Source organism: Pundamilia nyererei, unplaced genomic scaffold, assembly GCF_000239375.1.
Source record: "Pundamilia nyererei isolate P.nyererei 1_Seehausen unplaced genomic scaffold, PunNye1.0 scaffold00179, whole genome shotgun sequence".
Lineage (NCBI taxonomy): Eukaryota > Metazoa > Chordata > Actinopteri > Cichliformes > Cichlidae > Pundamilia > Pundamilia nyererei.
In genome coordinates this window covers 704,742-726,505 of record NW_005187580.1, presented here as the reverse complement: position 1 = coordinate 726,505, position 21,764 = coordinate 704,742, and the positions used below count along the sequence as shown (strand labels likewise).

The 21,764-nt window shown below is 39.9% G+C and overlaps 2 protein-coding genes across 4 annotated transcripts in view; both read right to left on the bottom strand.

Annotated features, from left to right (window-relative positions):
- Nucleotides 1–5,903, bottom strand: part of slc8a3 (solute carrier family 8 member 3) — a 128,140-nt gene extending 122,237 nt beyond the window's left edge. For 2 of the 3 annotated variants that reach the window (XM_005746503.2, XM_005746505.2), the window contains exon 1: nucleotides 4,484–5,429. The gene's annotated coding sequence lies outside the window, so the exon portion shown is untranslated. Of the gene's footprint in view, nucleotides 1–4,483; nucleotides 5,430–5,850 lie in introns of those variants that run through there. The other variant, XM_005746504.2, reaches the window with a different exon arrangement.
- A 9,099-nt stretch (nucleotides 5,904–15,002) lies between these two features.
- On the bottom strand, nucleotides 15,003–19,894 carry cox16 (cytochrome c oxidase assembly factor COX16). The gene is made up of 4 exons (XM_005746496.1): nucleotides 19,728–19,894; nucleotides 18,427–18,504; nucleotides 16,400–16,468; nucleotides 15,003–15,831 (listed from the first exon to the last, which is right to left on the bottom strand). The coding sequence occupies exons 1-4, from the start codon at nucleotides 19,785–19,787 to the stop codon at nucleotides 15,718–15,720; spliced, it is 321 nt and encodes a 106-aa protein (XP_005746553.1). The 5' UTR covers nucleotides 19,788–19,894; the 3' UTR covers nucleotides 15,003–15,717.
- Between the last annotated feature and the right edge of the window lie 1,870 nt (nucleotides 19,895–21,764).

Here is a 21,764-nt window from a genome sequence, read left to right as displayed (position 1 = left end):
CAGCCTCTCTGCATGATACATGTTGGGAATGGCAATAATTAATTCACACTGCTGTTTCCATAAAGAAATAAAAGCTGATTTGAATGAACAGTTATACCAAAAATTTTTTAAAAGTTTTAAGTTTTATTCATTATGTCGCATTACCGCTACTTTTAATAACACTGTGCATGCTTTAGGAACAGGCACAGACAGGCCAGGTGAGTTTCACACCTGGCCTCTTGCAGTGGGGCCATGCTGTTGTAATGCATGCACGGTGTGCTTTTGCGCTGCTAAAGTAGTCAAAGCTTCCCCTGATAAAGATGTCAAATTCAAAATCTCTCTGATCAGACCATATTTAACCTTTTATTTAACCTGCCACCATAAATGAGACACAGCGGAAGCATTTTTGGAAAATGTTTATGCATGTTTTTCTCTTTCAGTGAAAGCGTTTTAACTTGTATTTGTGATGCAGTGATGAACTGTGTTCATTGGCGCTGCTTTTTGGTGATTTCCACAACAGAACGTTGGCTGTTTTTAAAGACGCGCCATCTGAAATCCCAAAAATCAAGTCCACTTTGTTTTGCAATAGAAATTTTTAAGGATTCTGTGAGTTTTGTTAAATTAAATGATTCTGTACTTGTTAAACTGTCATTCTTTGTCAAATACCACACAGCCTGGCTGCTGCTATACCCTGCCCTGCTATTAGACCCCTTTGCAAATGTAAATTCAAACCTTACAAAGACAACTTGTTTCAGATTCCCAAAACAGTTTTTAGCCTTTTAGATGTCACCAGATTTCCTGTTTTTTTTTAATGATTTTATATTAAACTTTAATTAAATCCCCGAAAACTCCTTTCCATTTGGCTATGCAGTCTTTCACAGAGAGATGAAGCTCACTCATCTTTACCTCTTAAACGCTCAGGCTCTCTGGGATGATTTTTATACCTTGTCTTGTTACCTATTAACCTGCTTTGTTGTGAAATGTTCCACCAGGTCTGACAGTCTTTTGTTGCACTTCTGCAATCTATTTTTTTTTTAAATGTGCTGCTTGCTCAAATTTGCCCTAAGCACATATTTTTTTTAAAAGAAATAACGATAGAGTTTCAGCATTTGATACTCCGTCTTTGTGTTATTTTCAGTTAACAGACTTTAAATAATTTGAAATCCGCACACTGTTTTTGCTGTGTATCATCTTCTATTGTGTCAACTCAAAACAGGTCATGAATTTAAAAAGTACATTGCCTGTCCAACTTATTACTATAATAACTCCTGTGGGAAATATATTATCTGCTAAATGCTGCATTATATATCATCGCTGTTTATCTCCAGTGTTGTGCTGAACAGGTAGAGCGCAGCTGGTTCTCTGAGCTTTTTCACTCAAATCAGCTGAAAATTACACTGCAAGAGCTGTGCAGATTACACCGCTCTTATGGGGTAATTTTCAACACTTTCAAAACGATAAAACCAGATCACGACCAACAAAAAAGGGGTAAAACGCTGGTGTGATGATTAGCACTGTCGCCTCACAGCAAGAAGGTCCTTGCCTTTCTGTGTGGAGTTTGGATGTTCTGGCCAGGCCTGTCTGGGTTCTCACTGGGTACTCTGGCTTCTTTGCAAGGCCAGAGGTTAACTGGTGATTCTAAATTGGCCGTGGTTATGAGTGTGAATGGTTGTTGGCCCCACGACAAATTGGCGACCTGTCCAGGGTGTACCCGACCTCTCAGCTTGTGACAGCTGGTGTGAGTCTCCAGCCCCACTATGACCTTGAATTGGATAAGCAGAAGAAGACAGATGGATGGACCAAAGCAAGAACAGACGGGCCCTGCAGAGTTAACTGATAATTTGCTGTTGATTTATTGCTACAAATGACGCCTTTCATTCATTGCAGTTAATATAAAATTATTGATTCTAGCTGCTTCCAATGAGCTGTGATCCCCTATGATTTTAACACTTTGCTGTCATTTCCTGCAGCTTTAATTGAGGCAGCGGCACTCTTGTGCCTCCAAGTGTAATGTGTGTGGAAGGGGAGTGATGAAAAACACTCAAATGTGTTCAGTCACTCTGCCTTGGATAAACAGAGGTAAAACAAAATGGCAAACAAGCCAAATACCCACGAATCCAAGAGCAAACTACCAGGCTGACAGAGAGGTTTTAAAGATATAATGCCATACAGTGACACTGGACACAGAGAGTCAATTGCTTGGTAACTGCCTCCTGTCTTATCCCATTAGACTTATAAATTTCACAAGCTGAATAAAATCATGCTCGGAAGAAATATTTCAGCTGTAAACCATAGTCGTGCTCATTTTCATGCCTCCCAAAAGACAAATAATAAACACTTGTACTTTTCTAAGCTGTAGATTTTGCCGTTTTAAGGGCACAGTCATTCCTTATGCATGTAAAAATTCCTTCCTCGCATTTGCAGCCCTAAAAGCGAGGAGCTGATTGATTGACTCACTGACTGACTAACCGAAGACACAAAAGTACATAATCTTAAGGAATAAAGTAAAGTTCATTACAGTAATTACATTAAGCACTCAGAGAGACTGTTCAGGTGTATGACCCCGCGAGGATTTTGTTTTTGAAATATTGATTTTCTATCTTCACACAAATTGCATTCGGGGGCTGTTAGGCAGTGGAGATTTAACCATCCCATTACTCTACGTGCATCACCATTAGAACCGTGACCCCTAAATTAGGAGCTACACAGAACAATTTGCATACTAATTACTGTTTTAAGGATTGTATTTTGCATTGTGAATGCAGAGGCATTTAATCGAGGCCGTTCAGCAGCTCCCGGAAATGTGCTAAAAATGAACAGATAAGACCAAGTTATTAACATATGCTGGACATTAGCATAGGAACCACATCACAAGTGACATTTCTAAATTAAGGCTAAAGATCAGATTTGACGTTTTCCAATTAAATCCAACAGTGACCTCTTCAACCACAAACAGTTAAGAGTGAAAACATTTCAACTCCATTCACACAACTTTGAAACACTTTTTACTTCAAGAAAATGAAGTTCGAGTGATATTCTGAATATGCAGAGTTCTTTGTGTATGTATATAATTGAACTTGATGGTGAAAAATCCAAACGTCTGATCTACATATGCCAAACACATTTAATAGACGAGGCACTAATCTAGATAATTAACAACAAATATCGAGTCATAGTATTGTTGCTACTGCAGATTAAATGCAAACAGATTGTTGGCTTCATTTTGAGGAGATTTTAAGATGAAACCTACAGGCCTGAAAACCAAACAGAGACTACTATCAAAGGACAACAACAGCATAGCATAAAACTGATTTCATTTTGCTAAGATTAGGCAGTCCTGTCAACTTTTAGCAACAACCTTTAGCAAAAGTTGTCTAAAACATGAACTGAAAGTGTTACAGATATTTATTATCAATGGGGAGCCTCCAGTTAATCAGCACACAGGCCAGTGTTGCACAAAATCATCATTTCAGTGTTTTTTGTTCTTCTTGTTAAAGCTTCTAAAAATGTCAGTCTGTTGTTTTCCTTAAATTGAACAGAATATTTGTTAGTTTTATTTTGAGCTTTTTCTTAGATGTCAAATCCGTTTTTTAGTAAACAATTTGTGGATTATAAAACAGTTTTTAAAAAGTATCCAAGTATACCATGCGGGGTTTAACAGAGAAATGCACATTTTCTTATCATGTGCATCATATAGTAATCACTGTGCACCCCCTTCTATATGTCCTGACAGATGCAGATAGCATTATGGACGAGACAGTTGCTCTTTCTCTATTTTGGGAAGAGGGGTCTTGTTTAAGGAGGCTATCTGAGATCCGTGAAACATGGACTCAGCAGACAGGGAGCCGCAGCTGTTGCTGATTAATCATCAGAAGGCCGTTTCGCTCTCCGTACCAGTGTCAGTACTACCTGAGGGGGGAATCCCTGCTGGAGAGACTATAGGCCCGCAGTTTAACTTATAGTGTGCATGCAGGCCTGGGCTGCACATGTCTAGGAGACACTCGTCTTCAGATATTAACTCCCAATTGAGACACAGCGTACAGGAGAATCCGGGATATAAACGTAAACATAAAAGCACATACGTGAAACTGGAAGTCCAGGTGTTCAGCCAATCACCAGCAATGATGAGCTCGGCAAGCTGTAACAACCGGTATCCTTCAGTTGCGTTGCCAGACGCCAATTATTTTAATGGCACACCCATTAGAGTGTATCACGAATCCATTTCAGTCCGTTGCAATGGATCATATCTGCACAATCACGAGGAGCAGTGTGAGCGGACAGACAGGTTAAAGCCTGGGCAGAATGAAGCGCTCTGGAGTGACAGACCGCATCCAGCTATCGCCTGTTTTTGCATCTTAAAACGCATGTAATGTGATTCGTGTTCAGCAGCATATTATATTTAAAATTCTGTCTTCTGCATACCAATTTGCCCTCCATGTCACGAAGACTAGGTTCTATAGACATACCTGCGAGTTTGAATCATGCCTTATTCATTGTAACCTACCTGGATTTGTATTCCGGGGAGTTTAGCGACTGCGAAATAGCTCCTGTCCGCCCCCTTTATTATTGTTTTACCGCGCAGATCAGCCTGCCAACAGTCTCAAAATAACCTCGCTGTTTGGATCTCTTTAGTCTAACGTGCTCCTCGGACCAAAATCCCCCAGTGATGCCGCTGTCTCGGTCTCCAGCCTGCTCGAGATTGGCGATTGGATCAAACTGGTCAGAGGTGATCGCCTTTGGTCATATTCTGCCTTGGCGCCCTCCTGCCCAGATCCTCCCCGTCTGACGGATTGACCGGGTCGCAAAGCTGTCAGTGACAAGGGAGGAGGAGGAGGGGGGTGGTCAGTATTTTAAGGTTGCAGCCTTGGTGGAGATGGATCCTCTTAGCCTGTCCGCACGGCTCTCCCTCCTCCTGCAAGCCGTGAATCAGCGCTCTCCTCCTCCTCTCTCGGCTGCGGTAGCGCAAGAAATCTGTGATGTGGCTGTTAGAGACACTGGCGTAAAGCTCCCTGCCTGCTGTCTTCGCTACAGATGTGACATCGTGTGTTCATGGAAAGCTCAGCTGTGCATCCAGCTCTCTGAGTTGCCAGGGCTCTCTGCTGGACTTGGCGCACCATCGGAATGACCGCGGTGTGTCTCCTGTGCGCTCCCCTCAAAGTCAGTTTCTGCAGCTTGCAGTAAAAGCTGGAGACGAGCGTGCCGTCCTCGCGTGAGTAATATTTAAAAAAATTGTATAGTTGTCAATATTAGAACCACTCTCACGCGACGATGGTGTGAAATGGTTGCGCCCTACAGCCCTCCGCCCCCCATTTCTAAAAGTCACACAGACAGACTCTGTTAGGCGCGCAACTACGTCACCATCAGCTGAGAGAAGAAACCTGCAACACAAACCGTGAATCTCTTCCAGACCCACAGTCCGCTGCTGCTAAGAATGAGAGGAAGGGGATAATCGAGAGGTAGGAAATCACAAAGGTTTTGACACAAAAACTGATTGCTGTTTTTTCCTGTTTGTTTTTCTTTTTATTAGTTCTTTAGACCATTTGTTAACTCTAGCAAATACAATATGCCACAGAAGCGAGATGAAAATTACTCTGGCTGGCCACATCCCACAGATACTAATTATTATTATTATTATTATTATTATTATTATTTGTTATTCCCACAGAAATAACGCGCGGATACGCTGGATACGCGTATATGATACGATGGACTAATCTTAACAATTTCTTTCCATCTTATGAGCATTATTATATAACCTACAATGGCTGTAGGCATGCACTTAAAGAGCCAACTTAAAATACCAGCAAACATTAAAGGCCCAACACATCAGCACACGTGTTTTACTCACACAAACACGGACTCTTAACTTACTTTGTTATGTCATGATGGCTGGTATCAAAGACGAAGTTATCAGCCAATGCTTCCCAGCTTGGTTAGTAGAAGCTACAGCTGAATCCAAGCAGGGCAAGTGACAAAAATGGCAGTTCCCCTAGGTGCCACTAGAGGCTGCCTGCAAAAGGGAGTCAATCCTCCTGGATTATCATGTTAAAAATGGCTACCTCTACATCATTCAGAAAAGTTGTGGGGTGAGGGCAATTAGTTTTATAACTCTTCCACCAGAAGGACTGAGTCAGTCAGATGTCTGTGTTGAGTGACAGGTGTCCTTACCAGGCAGTTAGGACCATTCGTTAGAGCCATGGCAGCAAGACGGCAATCAAGTGTTTTCTATAACTGACACAGACTCTTTCATACTGCTGTGGAGGAATTTTGGCCCACTATTATTATTATTATTATTATTATTATTATTATTACTATTAAATAACAATTATTCCATAATAGTTTTAAATCAGCCACACTGGAGGGCCTCTCTAGTATTACAGGCTCAATATGATATATTCCAGACTTTGACCAGGCCACTTCAAAACCTTCATTCTGTTGTTTTGGAGTCACTCAGAGGTGGACTTGGAGTGGTGGACATCAATCCATCTTCTACCAACTATCTAAGTCCGGGTCGTGGAGGCAGCAGTTTATGCAGAGACGTCAAGACCTCCTTCTTCCTGACCACCTCCTCGAGCTCCCTTAGTACAGTTAATTATGATTTGTGAAATAATGACATTAAAATTTGCTCCAAAAGTAACCAACAACTTAATCTCTGTCAAGAGGTCCAATTCAGTGACTCAGTTTAGCAGCCATCTGTTGCCTACAGACACCTGTGTTCGAAGTGGCAAATATTCATTAACACAAATAAAACGTGTGAGATCTAAAATACAATACTTTTTTGAAGCTGTCTGCTGTCTTCTTAATTCTCGTGGGCGTTTTTAGCATGGGTATCTATAAAAAACAAGCCTCAAGTGGCCATTGGATGAACTGCATGTTCAGTGACGACATGGTGCTTGTTGTTGTTATTTATTATGTTTCATATCAGGCGACAGAAGCTTTTTCATAAGAGTCTTTGTTGGACGTTTATAATACAGAAGTCCCTGAAAAATAAGCAATAAATTGATGGCGCCACAATCTGTCGTTCCTGCTAGTTAAACCCACATTTGATGCATTATATTGTCATCAGGCAGCGGTACAATCAATCACACAACAAGAACACTTGCAAGTTGTCAACATACAAATTATATCCAGGTGGCTGTGGCTCAGGAGGCAGAGCAGGTCATTCACTAAGCAGAAAGCACTTTGAGTGCTCAGTAAGAGTAGAAAATAGTATAATATAATTACTATTCCACTTCCATTTACCACCCTAATTAGTATCAGCATTAGGGATAAAGGCTGCCTTTAGAGGTGTAACATTAGAATAGGATATATTCTATTAATGATCCTGAGAAAATCAGATGGAGTACATGAAAACATACTGAATGTGTCAGGGCACAAAAGGTGTAATTTAACTATAAGTAACAAAACAGGGCAAAAAAAGCTTTTATATCATGTTTGTACTTATATTGGATGCATGTGTTTATAAATGTATCAAATCACCAAGGAATTAGAAAAATTAAAACATATAACATCAAAAATGAGTACTAATACGTAGAATTCTTTCATAAAAGGAAACTCATTCAAGTTATTTGAATATGGTTACCATCGACAAGGGATCACTTGGTGGTCCTGCTGAACACATTCTCAATGATCTCTCATCAGCTCTTCTGTGTTGTTGTGCCCATTGTTTAGTTGCATTGCACAACCCGATGGTCTCTATCTCCAGTTATATGCATTACTAGTCAATAAGAGCTTCGCTGGGCACACAGTCCTTGATGCAGCACAATCACCCTGCTGACGAGACAGACGAAGCCCCAGAGACGGGAGCAAAGCAGGAGGATGTTGACACCACCACCTCTAATTATAGCATCATACAGGCCTGAGGCACTGTGAGGGAGGGGGAAAAATCCTTAAACTCCCAGAGCAAACCAAACTGTATGTAAAATGAATTCCGGTATTTAAGTCTTTTAAAATAATTAGCAGTTAATCAATAATGAATAATTATTCCCCTGTCTAGAAACAACACGGATAGACTCTTACTGCAGCATGCAGAGTCCCTCTCTGTTGGGACGGAGCCTGTATGCAAAGCAGGAAAAATCAATTGGATCCGATTTTAATTACATAGTCCGGCACTGTGGTACAGAATCTCATTAGCCTCTTCAGATTTCCATGCTTGTTGAATTCAAGTCTGAGATTCAAAAACAATCACTCCCCAAATGGACAGACTGTGTTTTTGTGTGCGTGCGTCTGTGTGTGAGGAGTGCGGAGGTAAAGAGGGGGAGGGGTGCTATGATGAGCCAATCTGTCCAGGTAGTCCAAACCACTAGCACTCCCCCATCCTCCACTCCTCTACATGCAATGCTGTAATTAGTATGGAGACTACAGTTGGATTTTTAATGAAGTTTTCTTATCTGCAGGAAAAAGGGTGGAGGCCGAGAATACACTGGACATACTGGTGGTGCTTAAGTGTACCTGCACCCAGCATGCATCACATGATTGGAATTCAATGCCTGCTCTTGCCCCTCTCATCAAAGTCCTCAATGCATTTAGTGATGATTAATGGATTATACACCAGGCCTGCTTGTGCTACCCACTGAGAGGAGCAGCACTTACAAGGGGGAGGTTGGCTTGATGGTCTTAGCTCTGAAAACTGACTGCTGACATTGATTCTCAGAATAAGGCAACTTTTCTCCAGCTCCTCCTTGCTAATTTCTCTCTTCAGAAGCTTGACAACGGCATGCCACACCACGCAGGAGCACCAGCAGCAGTGGGGAATAAAACAGCATAGCAGGAGAGAATAGTGCTGCACTTGCATTTTCTGATTCGTAATTTCACTCTCTCTCTCTCTGTGCTGCACTCGGCACTTGCTGATAATTTGTAGGATTGAGATGCAACAACTTTGCCCACCCAGGCAAAGGCACTGTGGGAGCGGCCAGAGAGAGAAACAGGAGGGAGCGGTCATCGGGAAAGTTAACATCAACATCACCCCCTAGGCAACGTCCACTTACAATAGGTGGTAATGAACAGTGAATCTGTGAAACAAGAAAGGTAGAGAGCCACCTTGCATCAGGATCGCAGGGATGGCAGTCACTTTGAAGACTTAAAAGATGCATGGAGTGTGATTTAAATCAAAATATGGCTAGGCTGAAGGGTCATTTGGTCTTCACTGCTTAGCTAAATGGCTGTCTGGCATTATATACTGTATTAGTTTTAGTGTTATCTACCATGTAGACATTTGATTGTAGCATTTGTAATGTCATGAGAAACCTGTGACCACATCTGGTAGCCCCTTCTATCCTTGAGATGAGCTGACACACACTACCACCACCCAGGATGCATCAGAAGAAGATCTATCATCTAATTCTGAAGAAGTCCAATCAAGGACTGGTCGTCTTCTACCGTGAGTTTTTTCTATCCAGGCATGCTTTTACTGCGTTGGCAGTTTGTTTGGGATCATTCCCCATGAAAAAATTAGGTCAGTTGACAGTTAGTTCATTTCAGATAGTATTGCATGGTGGATTAAAATCTGATTGTACTATTCTGTGTTCATAATTCCATCACTTTTGACCTCCTTCGTGCATGACGATGACTTGAACAAAAAATTTAGAATTTGGATTCATCACTCCATAAGACCTGCTGTCTGAGATTTTCAGTCAAGTTCTTGTGTAATTTGGCACACCTCAGCTTTTTCTCCACACTTGGTTTCTTGAGAGCTACCACCATCCACTGAGACCTCTGAGGTCCAGGATTCAGATGAGGCTTCGGTGAACAGTAGATGGATCAACCAATGGGGAAGATCAACCTCTCCTATGTCCTTTGTCAGTTTTGTTTGATTGTTTTGTTTTTCTTAAGGACGTGACTTTAAGACATAGTTCATCTGCTGTAGATAATTTTTAGGCCTGGCACTTTTTCTTTGTCCTTCTAGTTCCCTGGACCCTGCTGAGATATGCCGAGTTTTCAGCTAATGGCTGTCTGGGACAAAACAAAAATCTATTTTATGCCCAGCAAAGTGTTATCTTTGGCATTTCTCATATATTCAGCTCAAGAAATGGGAACAAATCACACCATAGGGCGACCAGCATTTTTATTCCGCATCTATGCTTACAAATAACAGTAGATTGCTGTACAAACTGTGCTGCAAGAATTTGCTCAAATGTTTGAATATGTTTGCCATATAAATATACTCACAATGTTGTAGTCCCAGAAGGAAAGATCCTAATATAGTAGAACAGCTCACACCTCCACTGCACTAGAAATCTTTTCTTCTTTTTGTGGCATCTAGCCAAACACCATCACCTTTATCCCATCATCCAGACATACATGCTTTGGCTTGATTAGGTGGGGATGCACATAATCAAATTGAGAGGACGAGCTGGTTATTTTTTCTATAATGCAATAAAAGCTTTACCACTGTGCACCAATAAATCCTCTCCTCAAATAAAAACCTGACAGTCCATAAATTTGTACTGAGTGCAGATAGAGAGGAACCACTAAGCTTTCCCAAATATATGATAAATGCACTTTTACTTCAGTATTTGCTCACATAGTGTAGCCTGTCTATGAAGAGTGCCACCTCCGCAGCTGCAGCTATTGGAGCTGAGCATTCAGTGGTTCACTGGTCCGGAATATATTTGCAGGGGAAGATGGGTGAGTGAGGGATACCCGCACCGACTCCATTACATCAGAGGGACGGTGCACAGAAGACGAGTGTAGGACACTGGACTCCACATTCATCTACTCGTCTCCCTTGTGCCTTATGGTGCTGAATGAAAGACAGAAGGACAGGATGGAGGGTGGAGCATCAAAAGTACGGGATGGCGATATGAAGGAAGACCGGATGAGACACAGATCAAGGCGGAGAGGTCAGTTCGACTGAGGGACTTAGCGTCACATCGCCCGGGCCCCTGTGCCCCACAGCCACATCTCCATGGCAACGTGTGGCCCCTGCCTCGGTCGCGGGGAGAGTGGAAGTGACGGCGGCGATCTGCGCGTGTTCCGTCTGGCTCATTATGTGGCGAATGAAGTGAAACAGCCAGGGGGTGCATTTGTTCTGCGTGGACTACCCCCTCAGCTGCCAAGCGTCTGTCTATTTATAGAAATGAAAGAAAAAGAGAGAAAGCGGGCCTAAATAAAATAAGCACAAGGGCCATTTCTCGACTCACTTTTCCTCCTCTCTTTCCCCTCCTCCAGGTAGTAAAAGTCTCTATTTTCTGCATCTCTCTGAGACTCAGAAGGGTGATGAAGGCTCTCCCTAACTAAAGACCGTTTTCATATTTGATAAAACTCTGTTATTTTCCTTTAATGTATAAAATTTCACAGATAAAACATAGAAAATCCTGAAACTACAAACTGATACTGACTGAATGGAGTCTAATACCAGGCATCATCATGAAACAAAGTTTAAGTTTAATAATTGAGTTATTAACATTTTAACTGATAGATGACTGAATTTAGACAGAAAAATCAATGTTTCTTTAAAATATATAACTCTATATTGATATATTACAGAGAAAGCCTTGTATCTGTGATGATATGCACAAGTTATTCTTCCATGATGTTAATTATTTTGCCCCCAGCCAGGAAGAATATTCAAATAATCAGTCAATTATAATACAGAGGACAATAGACAGTTAGCGAGTGACTACCCTACTAAAAAGGATATAGTACTTGTGGAAACCCTCCTGCATGCCTAACTAAACTGGCCTTTTTGAACTTATTGCAGAGAAAATGGTGCTGAAATCAAATGAGTGCAATACAGATGTGTGCAGTTCTTTGTTTGTTTTGCATGAACAAATTTCTGCAAATCTCAATGAATTGAAATAACAAGAGCAAAGCAAAATTCCTCCACATTGATGTGAGAGTGATAAAATCAAACAGAAAGTTATTACTGCAAGTTATTGCTGCTAAAAGTGGATCATGGTGTGTACTTGGCTTTTTTTTTTAACTAAATAACAACACTCTGTAATATGTGTTGTTGTTGTTTATAATATTGAGATATTAACACCTGGTGAGAACTAGATATTTTTTATTATGTCCAGATATGTCAAATCTGGACATAGTGGGCATACATTTTTTTTTTTTAAACCATGCCTGTACATCGAGTTCTCTAAAAAGCAAATTCATCAAAAATCTGAACGTCAGTCTCTGTGACTTAAAGATTTCAAACTTTCTGCTTGTTGCAGCTTTAAAACAGCAGCATTGATGCTAACGTCAAAGATCACATTAAATGCAGTTCCTGGAAAGAATCAATTCTCCAGTGTTTACTTTGTGTCATCAAAGTGACACAGTATTTCTTTTTAATTTTCTGGTGATGATTTTTAATCAAACTACCATTCCCTATATAAGTGACAGTCTGCTGGTTAAGCTGTCACTGATTAGCATTAAGTAACAAATATCAAAACGTTGCGATTTCAGTCTGGTGTGAGAATTCACCCGATGATGACAAATGAGATATTATATTCTGCATTTCTCTCACTGAAGTGAATAGTCATGTCTGCAATCCTTGTGAAAAATGTCTTCTCATGAGATAATACCAGTGGTAATTAATCATCATCTGGGGAATGTGTGAGTGAATCTGCGGAGAGGGAATTTTTCATTCATCAAGGGCCAAAAGGACTGTGAGCAGAACGCTTTTTCTGCAGAGTTTCCACATCAGAGTTGTGATGATTTGGCAGATTAAAAACCAGACTTGCAGGGCTGCTAATTAAAGGGGGAATCGACTGATGGAGGGGCCCCAGAGCTGAATAGGGCCACTGGAAGATGCTCAAGATTATTTTGAGAGCCCCAGTTGTCACATTGCCCAGAATCTCAACCGACTCCACAATTCTTGTTTCTCAAACTTCATTAGTTCTCATCAAACAACACGGTAAATATTGAATTTCATTTCCCCCTTGTTTAGCCTTGTCCACTTAATATTTAATTGCATTTTCTTGCATTCTCTAATAAAAAATTGATGTGCATGTGAATGGGCGTATGTTTTTCAAATATGGGCTCCATCTCATAACACATCTTGGCAGCTCACTTACGATAGCAAGCCCTTCCAGGCTGACCTATTTTGGCCTCTGATGACTACACCCCCGCTATATCTCCTCATCGTAGAACTGTAGAGCTGTAACATGTCTTTTGCTTCAGCGCTCTTAAGTCTTCTTCACGTGACTCACTTGAAGTAGGCTCTGTGGAAAAGCTGCGAGGCTGTAGAGCCGTACACAATTAACAAGGTTACACGGTTCACCAAACACTGAGCTAAATAACTTCCATATAATGTACAGTGAAGTAGGACAGTGTGGAGGAAATAAAGAAACGGCTAAATGAGTGGGATGTTTAGCTGAAAGCAAAGCCACCTCACCTAATTTCACACATCATTTTGTCTTCTAGAGATTTCCTTGCTAGCAAGAGAAGGGCCCACTTTCCTAGACATGTGTTACACTTCGTCCAAGAATCTTGTTTCTTTTTGTTTCTTTTTTTTTTTTGTTTTTTTTCCAGGACACGGTGCAATCTGTGTTTAGGAGACCGACGCCAAAAGTCTGCAGTGATGAAAGGACATCTGTGAGGAAGCTAACTGCTAATACTATCATGCTGTGATCCATTTGTTACCATGTTAATATCAACCACGTTCATGCTGACAAATATTTATCATGTCCACGGAAAAATCTTGAGCTACCCCCATTTCTTTATATCTTTGCTTTCTAGGAGCCAGATTTTTAATTTTATATTTCGTTATTTTTGGAAAAAATGATCATGAGTAATAGTTTTCTAGGTTCTCTTAACGTCTTTCAAAGTTTTTCTTTGGACACTGGCTGCTTTTTCACGAAATTTTTAGGTTTTTTGGCTGCATTTCATCCAGTGATGTTGATGATCTTGTCAAAATTGATGGAACACTTTTCCGCATCACAAAAAAACCACACTGCCAGTTCCCTTTCTACCACAACTGTTTGATTTGTTTGTTAGTCTGATTGTAGTGCTTCTTTTACTTAGATTTTGAATGTGTCACTTTTTATTGTATCACATTTTCAAATGTTCCTGTTATTTAATAAAGAAAATAATATTTTTTTCCACCACCGCAGCTAACCCCTCAGTATATTGAGGCCAAGCTTAATGAGCATCATCAAACTCAATATCTTTTCTGTCCCAAAGAAACAGCAGCATCCTCGCTGTAGTTCTTATTTCTAGACAGTATTCATCTAATCAAAAACAGCCCTGGAGCCACCCGGTGGAGCATCCAGCACGAGTGTGTGATTCACCTCTAAGATTACAAATGCACCAACATGTGGCTATTCTAATTTTAGAAGCCTCTTCGCAAAACACCAGACATTTTTATCAACCCTCCGCCTGACGCAAGAGCTTTGATGTGATCCGCTAATCCTGTTATAAACACTTGATTACTCCGCTTTGTTATTCAGAGGTGTTTGGCGGATAAGAGGCGATTGCTACTTCATGGCGCTTTGCCACACATTCAAACAGCCTATGACAAAACAGCACTCTGAGCAAGATGTATTTTTGTACAACCTGTGCATGGGAAAAATAACCCTCACATATGATCTGCTGTTTGTTTCCTGAGCCCAAGAACACTCTGTATTAAAACAGCTCAAAAGTCAGGAACGTAAAAAAGGGATTGCGGAAAATGTATCCCAAGACATTTTCATGCACCTGAAGAATATTCATTACATCTCATTTCACAGCTGAATGAGATGAGGCAGCACATGCATTATCTGTCACTCACCCACACATTACCTAAACGTACGAATCTAGGGCCATTGTTGCATACAGAAAATATCATGTTCTTTTGTTTTTAGGACCAAAAAAGCAAAAAGGTAATACTATTTCTATTATAAGCACAATAAATCCACTGCAGTGCAAAGTAATAACTGTCAGAAAAACAGATTACTGTCGAGAAGTATAAAGCCTGAGGAAAGGCTGGACTGTTCTCTTATTTATTCCTTTATGCTTCCAACTGGTAAATCAATGCAATACCATTGTAAACAAAGACCCACCACATCCACCGGCTTTTGTCAAAAACAAAATGAAAGTGAAGGCAACACTGTGGATAAACAACAATAATTTATTGAGTCATGTAAATCATACATGGATATATAATCCTTTCTTTGTGGAAGATGCAGCAGGACACAGATGGGCCACCTGCTGGCTGAGACAGGTGACACCTGATTTATATTTGTGCATTAAATTATAAGTATCAACTTTTTTTTTTAATTTTAACACCAGTTTTGCTTCTATGGCATAATAATAGTAGTAATGGACAGCTTGAGCCAATCACAATGCTGGTATTTTGGGTGTAAAAAAATGATGATAAAGTCATTGTCTATCAACTTCCCAGCAAATCAGAAAACACCGCTTGACTCTGCACCACCACATATTCAGGTGTGAAGCCTACTCTGCTCCACGTGCTGAAAACAATGGAGACAGCATGTGTTTTATGACTGCATTATATCTATATAAATATATATTAATAATATTACTTAATATTGGACACCACATGAATTTATCTGTGAACGCAGAAATGGTCCTGATGATACATCAGTCTGACTAATAGCTGTGAACATGTTACAACCAGAAGAAACCATTATCGCCTATTAATGTATATTCCCCAAGTCTGAATTCCTGCACAAGCAAAGACAAAAGAGTCCAGGCCCTGAAGCAGCAGAGACTACCATAACTGAATCTCAGGTCTCTCCACAGTTCATTCTTGTAATGTTCCCGGTGTGTATTTGTGTGTGTGCCTGCTCAGCCTGATGTCCTCCAGTCTCAGTCTTTATTGCTCAGCTTCCTGCGCTGCTGCTCCTGGTACTCCCTGGAGTCCTCCCAGGGACGAGGGCCACGGATGTTCTTCCATTCGTCCAAATTCATCTCCTTTAGCTTCTGCAAAGCAAAAAACCCACAAGAGGCAGAGTTAAACTCCAAGATGCCTTGAATGAAAAAACAAACAAAAAAATATAAAAGAGGATCATCTGCCCCCATCTCATCCTATGCTAACATCCTCCTCTGTCACACAAACTCTCCTCTTGCCTTATTGAGCTCCATATTTAACATTTTTTTCTAATACATCCACCATCCTCAAACCATCTCAGCGTTGTCTCCAAGCCACTCAATCTGTGCTGTCCCTCCGATGTACTAATTTTCAATCTTGTCCACATCCAAATCTTCACTTTCTGCATCTCTTCCTTTGCCACACCTCCAGCTCCTGTCTTTTTGTCTGTGCCACTTTCTCCGAACCATACATCACAGCAGGTTTCACTATCTTGTCAATCTTTCCTGTAAATTAACCTGGTACTTAAAATTTTTAACAATGCACCAAAAATTCTGTCAGTGAGGCATTTTGACACTTAAAAGCATGATTTTTGCTCTCCCAGCTTTCTTGCAGACACACTACACAAGTCAGAGTCTTTGATCTATTCCACTGCTAGTCTCACAGCCTTGTTCCCCTTACCTCGTACTCTTCTTCCAGTATGACCGGCTGCCTCTGGATGTTCACTTTAGCCTCCAGTGAAGGATCCAACTGCAGGATGGGGGAAAAAAGAGGAGAAACAAAATGTTCACTTAGCTGTCACAGCGTCACAGAATTAAATTCCAACAGTAAGAAATAAAGAGGTTATGCAAAGGCTCCCCTTGCTTGAATGACTGATTTGTAGATAGTTTGTTAAGAGGAAATTAAAAGTACTAAAATGAGGTAAGAGAAGGTTTGTATAGTTGCAACTTGCAAATGAGGTCACCATTTCATTTCCCACAATGTTATTAAATATTATTTATTATGCTATTTAAAAGATGACATATGCAGAAGAGGTGAACTACTTTTCTTGTGACTATAAATAGAAGTAAGAAACACTCTACACTTTGTCTCACCGGTGTAGAACTCTCTAAACCCAGAGGGAGGATCCAATTTACCCTGTTTTACTGTACAAATTGTTCTCCTTGAATTGCCATCAACATTACCCAGTTCAGTTACATATACACACACATGCACACACACACACACACACACACACACACATATAAGAAGGTTATCGGAGAGAGAGTTGAGTCCAGTCGAGTTATGAGGACTTTGGAATTCAAATTGATTTTGCCTGAGAATAGGGCTGAAATGAATCCCATTCCGAATCATTACTTTTAATGAGTTCTAATATTTCACAGCAATAATGCTGCAGTTACACAGCTGACTGATGAATTTCATAACACCATGATTGATTTACAATTAGACCTACATTACTACAGCCTATTAATAATATATAGAATATTCCAGAGCATTGACACCAGGGAATTAATTGCCTAAGTTAGTCAGGTACCTGCTGTGGAGGTGTTAGCAGCTGAAACTGGGTACAAACTGGGTATGCCAGAAATAAAGAAAGTTCACAAAAATCTGAACAGGGAATAAAAAAGGCATTCAGGTTCATCTGTGCCAACAGGCTAAATCAAATCATTGAAGGGAAGATGCAAATTGGATCACACAGTGACTTACTCTGAGTGGCTTCACTGACTTAAGTGAGCACTTATCTGCGAGAACAAAAGAATGAAACTGGCCAATAACAGGCAAGCTAAAAACAGTAAGAGTGGTTTTAATCATGAGCATACAACTTTTTAGATATGCCATGCATTAAATTATACATGCAAACACACACACAGCAGAGTTCAACATTTACTCCACAGTGTCAGAGAGAGAGGAACAAGATTCTCTTTGCTGCAGGCCCAATCAGAAGAGAGTGATACGTGTGGGGGCTGCTGCACAGGCACAGTGCCAGGGGCCCAATGCCCTCCTCCTCCTCCTCCACCATGATGATGATGATGATGATGATGATCATCATCATCAGTCTAGTGCTGCTTCACATGGACAGTAATAAGAAAAGAAGCCCCTGCTATCTGGCTCCCACCCAGGTATCACGCATCAACGTATGTCGAAATAAAATAACACAAAACTTGTGCTATTACTTCCCCTCACAGCCAGCTTATCAGACTGTGATGCCTTCTAATAAATGCCCAACCTTTTATCATTTTAATGAATTGGTTGTCATTTAATGTATTATTAGAGCTTGTTCTCCCAGCTTGCTCTTCTACCGACTCTACCGCTTGTCTGAAAAGATGGGTAGACTAAGTATTCAATTCAGATGTCTTAAAACTTGACCACACTGTACTGATCTGTAACAATCCAGGAGTCTTAACAATGAGACAAAGTGTGTTTTGTTTTGACACCTTACACTTGGGAGGAAATCTGCTGCAATTACAGTTCCAACCACTGGGTGGAGAACTTGCACACTGTCTACTGTATTGTACAGAGAGAAATTATTTTACGCGCTAACTGTACACTTAATTACATTGTATAGGAAGGAGTCTTCCCACTTAACAGTTTATGTAACCATAAAGATCTGGGAGTTTAAATGTAACTGACAATTAACTGACTTTGAATAAACCTCGACCAAATCCTTTTTCTTCTTCTTAAAATACAAAAGGAATCAAACTACAAACCCTTTTTCTGATCTTCTGGGAATCATACCGGATTTGTGTGAACTCCCGCAAGCCAAAGGAACCACCAACTACCAGCAACTGAAATAAGAAATATAAGAGAATGGAACCATAAGCATTGTGGTTATCTACAGCACCGTGCAAAAGTCTGGAAGCACTCCACACTTTGTAATATTTTGCTAGGTAAATCAGTAAATAGCAGCAATCAATTTATTGAAATAAACACACATGTAAATACAGTATATAAAGCAGAAAAAATGAAGCTGTTGCCGATCACGTGCTTTCTCATGGTGGATCAAATCTGATGGTAACTTTCTGTGTTCATAATTCCATCATTTTTGAGAAGATCTCCAACACCACTGGCTGAACTGAAGTCCCAAACCATGACAGACCTCTACAATGTTTAACGGATTGTTGTACCTGTCTCCTGAGGTCCTCTGCACATATTGGTGACAGTTTGAACCAATAATTTGATAAGATTTCTATTCATTACTGCAACAGACCTGTTGTCACTGATTTTCAGGATGACTCCTGTTTCCCTTCCTTAAGAGTGGCTTCCTGACAGCCAGTGACACCATTTATGATGAGGTGAACAGTAGATGGATCTGAAGGGTGAAATGCACCTGTGAGGTCATCTGTCATGTCCTTGACCGATTATTTCCCTTATTTCGTAAGGATGTGACTTACGAGGAAGGATAGGCAAAATATAAAGAATCCAGGAATGGTTCGAGACCTTTGCACAGTACTTTATGGTATAACTTAGGTATTTCTCGTTAAAGTGGATATAAATAAATAAGAAAATAAATGCTGCGGTCACTGTAGCTTTCAAGACTTTCAAAACAGAACAAGAATTGTTAACTATCTAAAACCTTAATGATTTAGTCCACTGTATGGGCCTGTATGCCTACCAGACGAACAAATACAGCTTCCTTCCTAAAACTGTCAACAAAACCAAGCACTACAACCTTCGACTCACATTTGTATACCTAAGCCTGGGATTCGGTTTGAAATACAGTTAAACAGTCACGATTAAAGATAAATGTCGTTACAGCAAAGAAAGGAAATGCCCAAAATGGGCTTTAACACCCAATTTAACTAGAACTAAGACAAAACGAAAAAACAACTAATACTATTATGAAGTTCCAGATACAAGATCTTACTTCAATATTAGGAGTGAACTGGTTAAAGAAGTCATTTACACGCACCACGGTGGGGTCGTGCATTCATAAAACAGCTAAGCTGCTAGCAAATATTAGCTCAAACTGCTTAGTCTCCGTAAATATCGTCGCATAAAAGTTACTTACAAGCATAGGGATTCCATATTTCACCGTTTTGTTTTTCTGCAGCAACTTTAAATTAAACATGACTCTCCTTCAGACTACAAGCCCATGTTACAGGTTCAAACAACAAACAGGTGACATCTGAGATGCATTTCCTGGAAAGGTCCCACACTCAAACTGGTCCGTATAGTTTTGAGGGCACGCTGAATTGTTCCGTTGACTGTTCGTATAAGGGAAATGAGTTTGTCATATTTTTTCTCGTTGGTTTAGATAAAAAGTAAAATATCAGATCTTTACTCATGTCGCTCATCCAGGGGCTCTATAAATGTTCCCAGCAGGATATTTTGAGCACCAATCATTTTATATCCTGTGAATTTGTAGCATGAAACTTTTGTTGAAATATCTTTATAAAAATAAAAATAGATATCTTTCTCTATTAAGCACCCTCTAATTTCTAACTAGGCAACCAGCCAAATTCTTTAAACAGATCAGCTGCAACAAATTTGAGACTGATGATGTTGACGATTAGTACAGATGATCCAAATTCAATTAAATAATATAAAATGATTCACAGAAAGCTTTGGAGAGTAGTGGAAAGGGCTGCTGTCAGGTGTAACAAAACTGAGTTCTATCCAAAATATCCAAAGGTGATCTGAAGTAGTTTATATCCCACAAAACCAGATGAAAATTATTTTTTTTTAAAGATACACCAACTGAAGTTTATTCTGCACTGAAATAGTTTCGATTAAGCAATTTACTGATAAAACGTTTTTTCTTTGATGATTGCTTACACAATAATGAAAAAACATCTCTGAGAATTTCACAAAGTGACCTTCAAATGTTTTCAGTTCAAATGTATTCAAATAATGGCAAATTACAGCTCCGTCACTGATGAAGTAAATGCAATTCAGTAATTAAAGGTGAGTGGCTATAATTGACTATGTGTGTATACTGTATCATAAGTGGACAGACATGGATGTAAACCACATCTTAACTGTTTGGCTGAGGCAAAACAACCACAAGGCAGTGATTCTAACTTAAAGGTACTCTGGGTATTATTAAATGTGAACATATCGTTAAAAATGACATTTATTGTTTGTTGGGTGTCCTGTTTGAAGAAAACACTTGGGAGCCACTTGAATGAATGTATATAAACACATTTACATGAGAGGAACCTGATTTCAAGGAAATGAAAATGCTCAAATTTGAAAGTTTCTGAGTTATTTTGTTCATGTCCTCGTGTATTAGCTGTTTAGTTGTTTTATGATGAGATGGACGCTGTCATTATATTTTAGTATAGTGTTTGAGTTGAGGAGAATAAAAGAATATTTAACATTAATTGTTGTGTACTAAGCACAGATTAATTTGATAAGTTATCATTTACGCATTTTTGAGCAAATGGTGTATTAGGTTGTAATTGTATGTTTAAGGATATAAAGAAGTACATTCACACAAAACACAGAAGCAAACAATATAAACAATATCTTATATATAAAACAAATGAGTCATAATAAGTGAAAAGAAGTGCTTGGAAATGGTAATATAAACAGAACTTTCAATTTTTCTATTACCAGAAAATATCAGTTAATGACACAGAACATTTATTCAAAGAGTTTTTGAGTTCATGTGTGAAGCGCTTGTGCACAACAACTGCTGTTTTCTTATTGTCAGGGACCTGGTCTGTGTTGGCATCAGCCCAACACTTTGCAGGTCCGTTAGTGTAAAGCTGCTGTGCAATGGCTATGTGTTTGAGAATTATACCAGGGAGTCAAGTACTTCTGATTTGATGCTCTATTTTTCCCTGGTGCTACAGTATCCAGTGTCATGCGTAGTGAGGAGACAAAATTATTAACAAGATAATTGACTTCTGTGGGCAGATGAAGAGGACGAAGGGCACTGAAGATGATAACAGTGGGTGGATTATATTCTTAAACTTAGCACTTTCAGAAAGACATCTACTTAGATGAACTCGACTCCCCACTGCCGTGTAATCAATTATTGATAATTAAAATGTTATCAGGAAATGATCAGACAGGAGAGGGTTTTCAGGAAACACTGTTT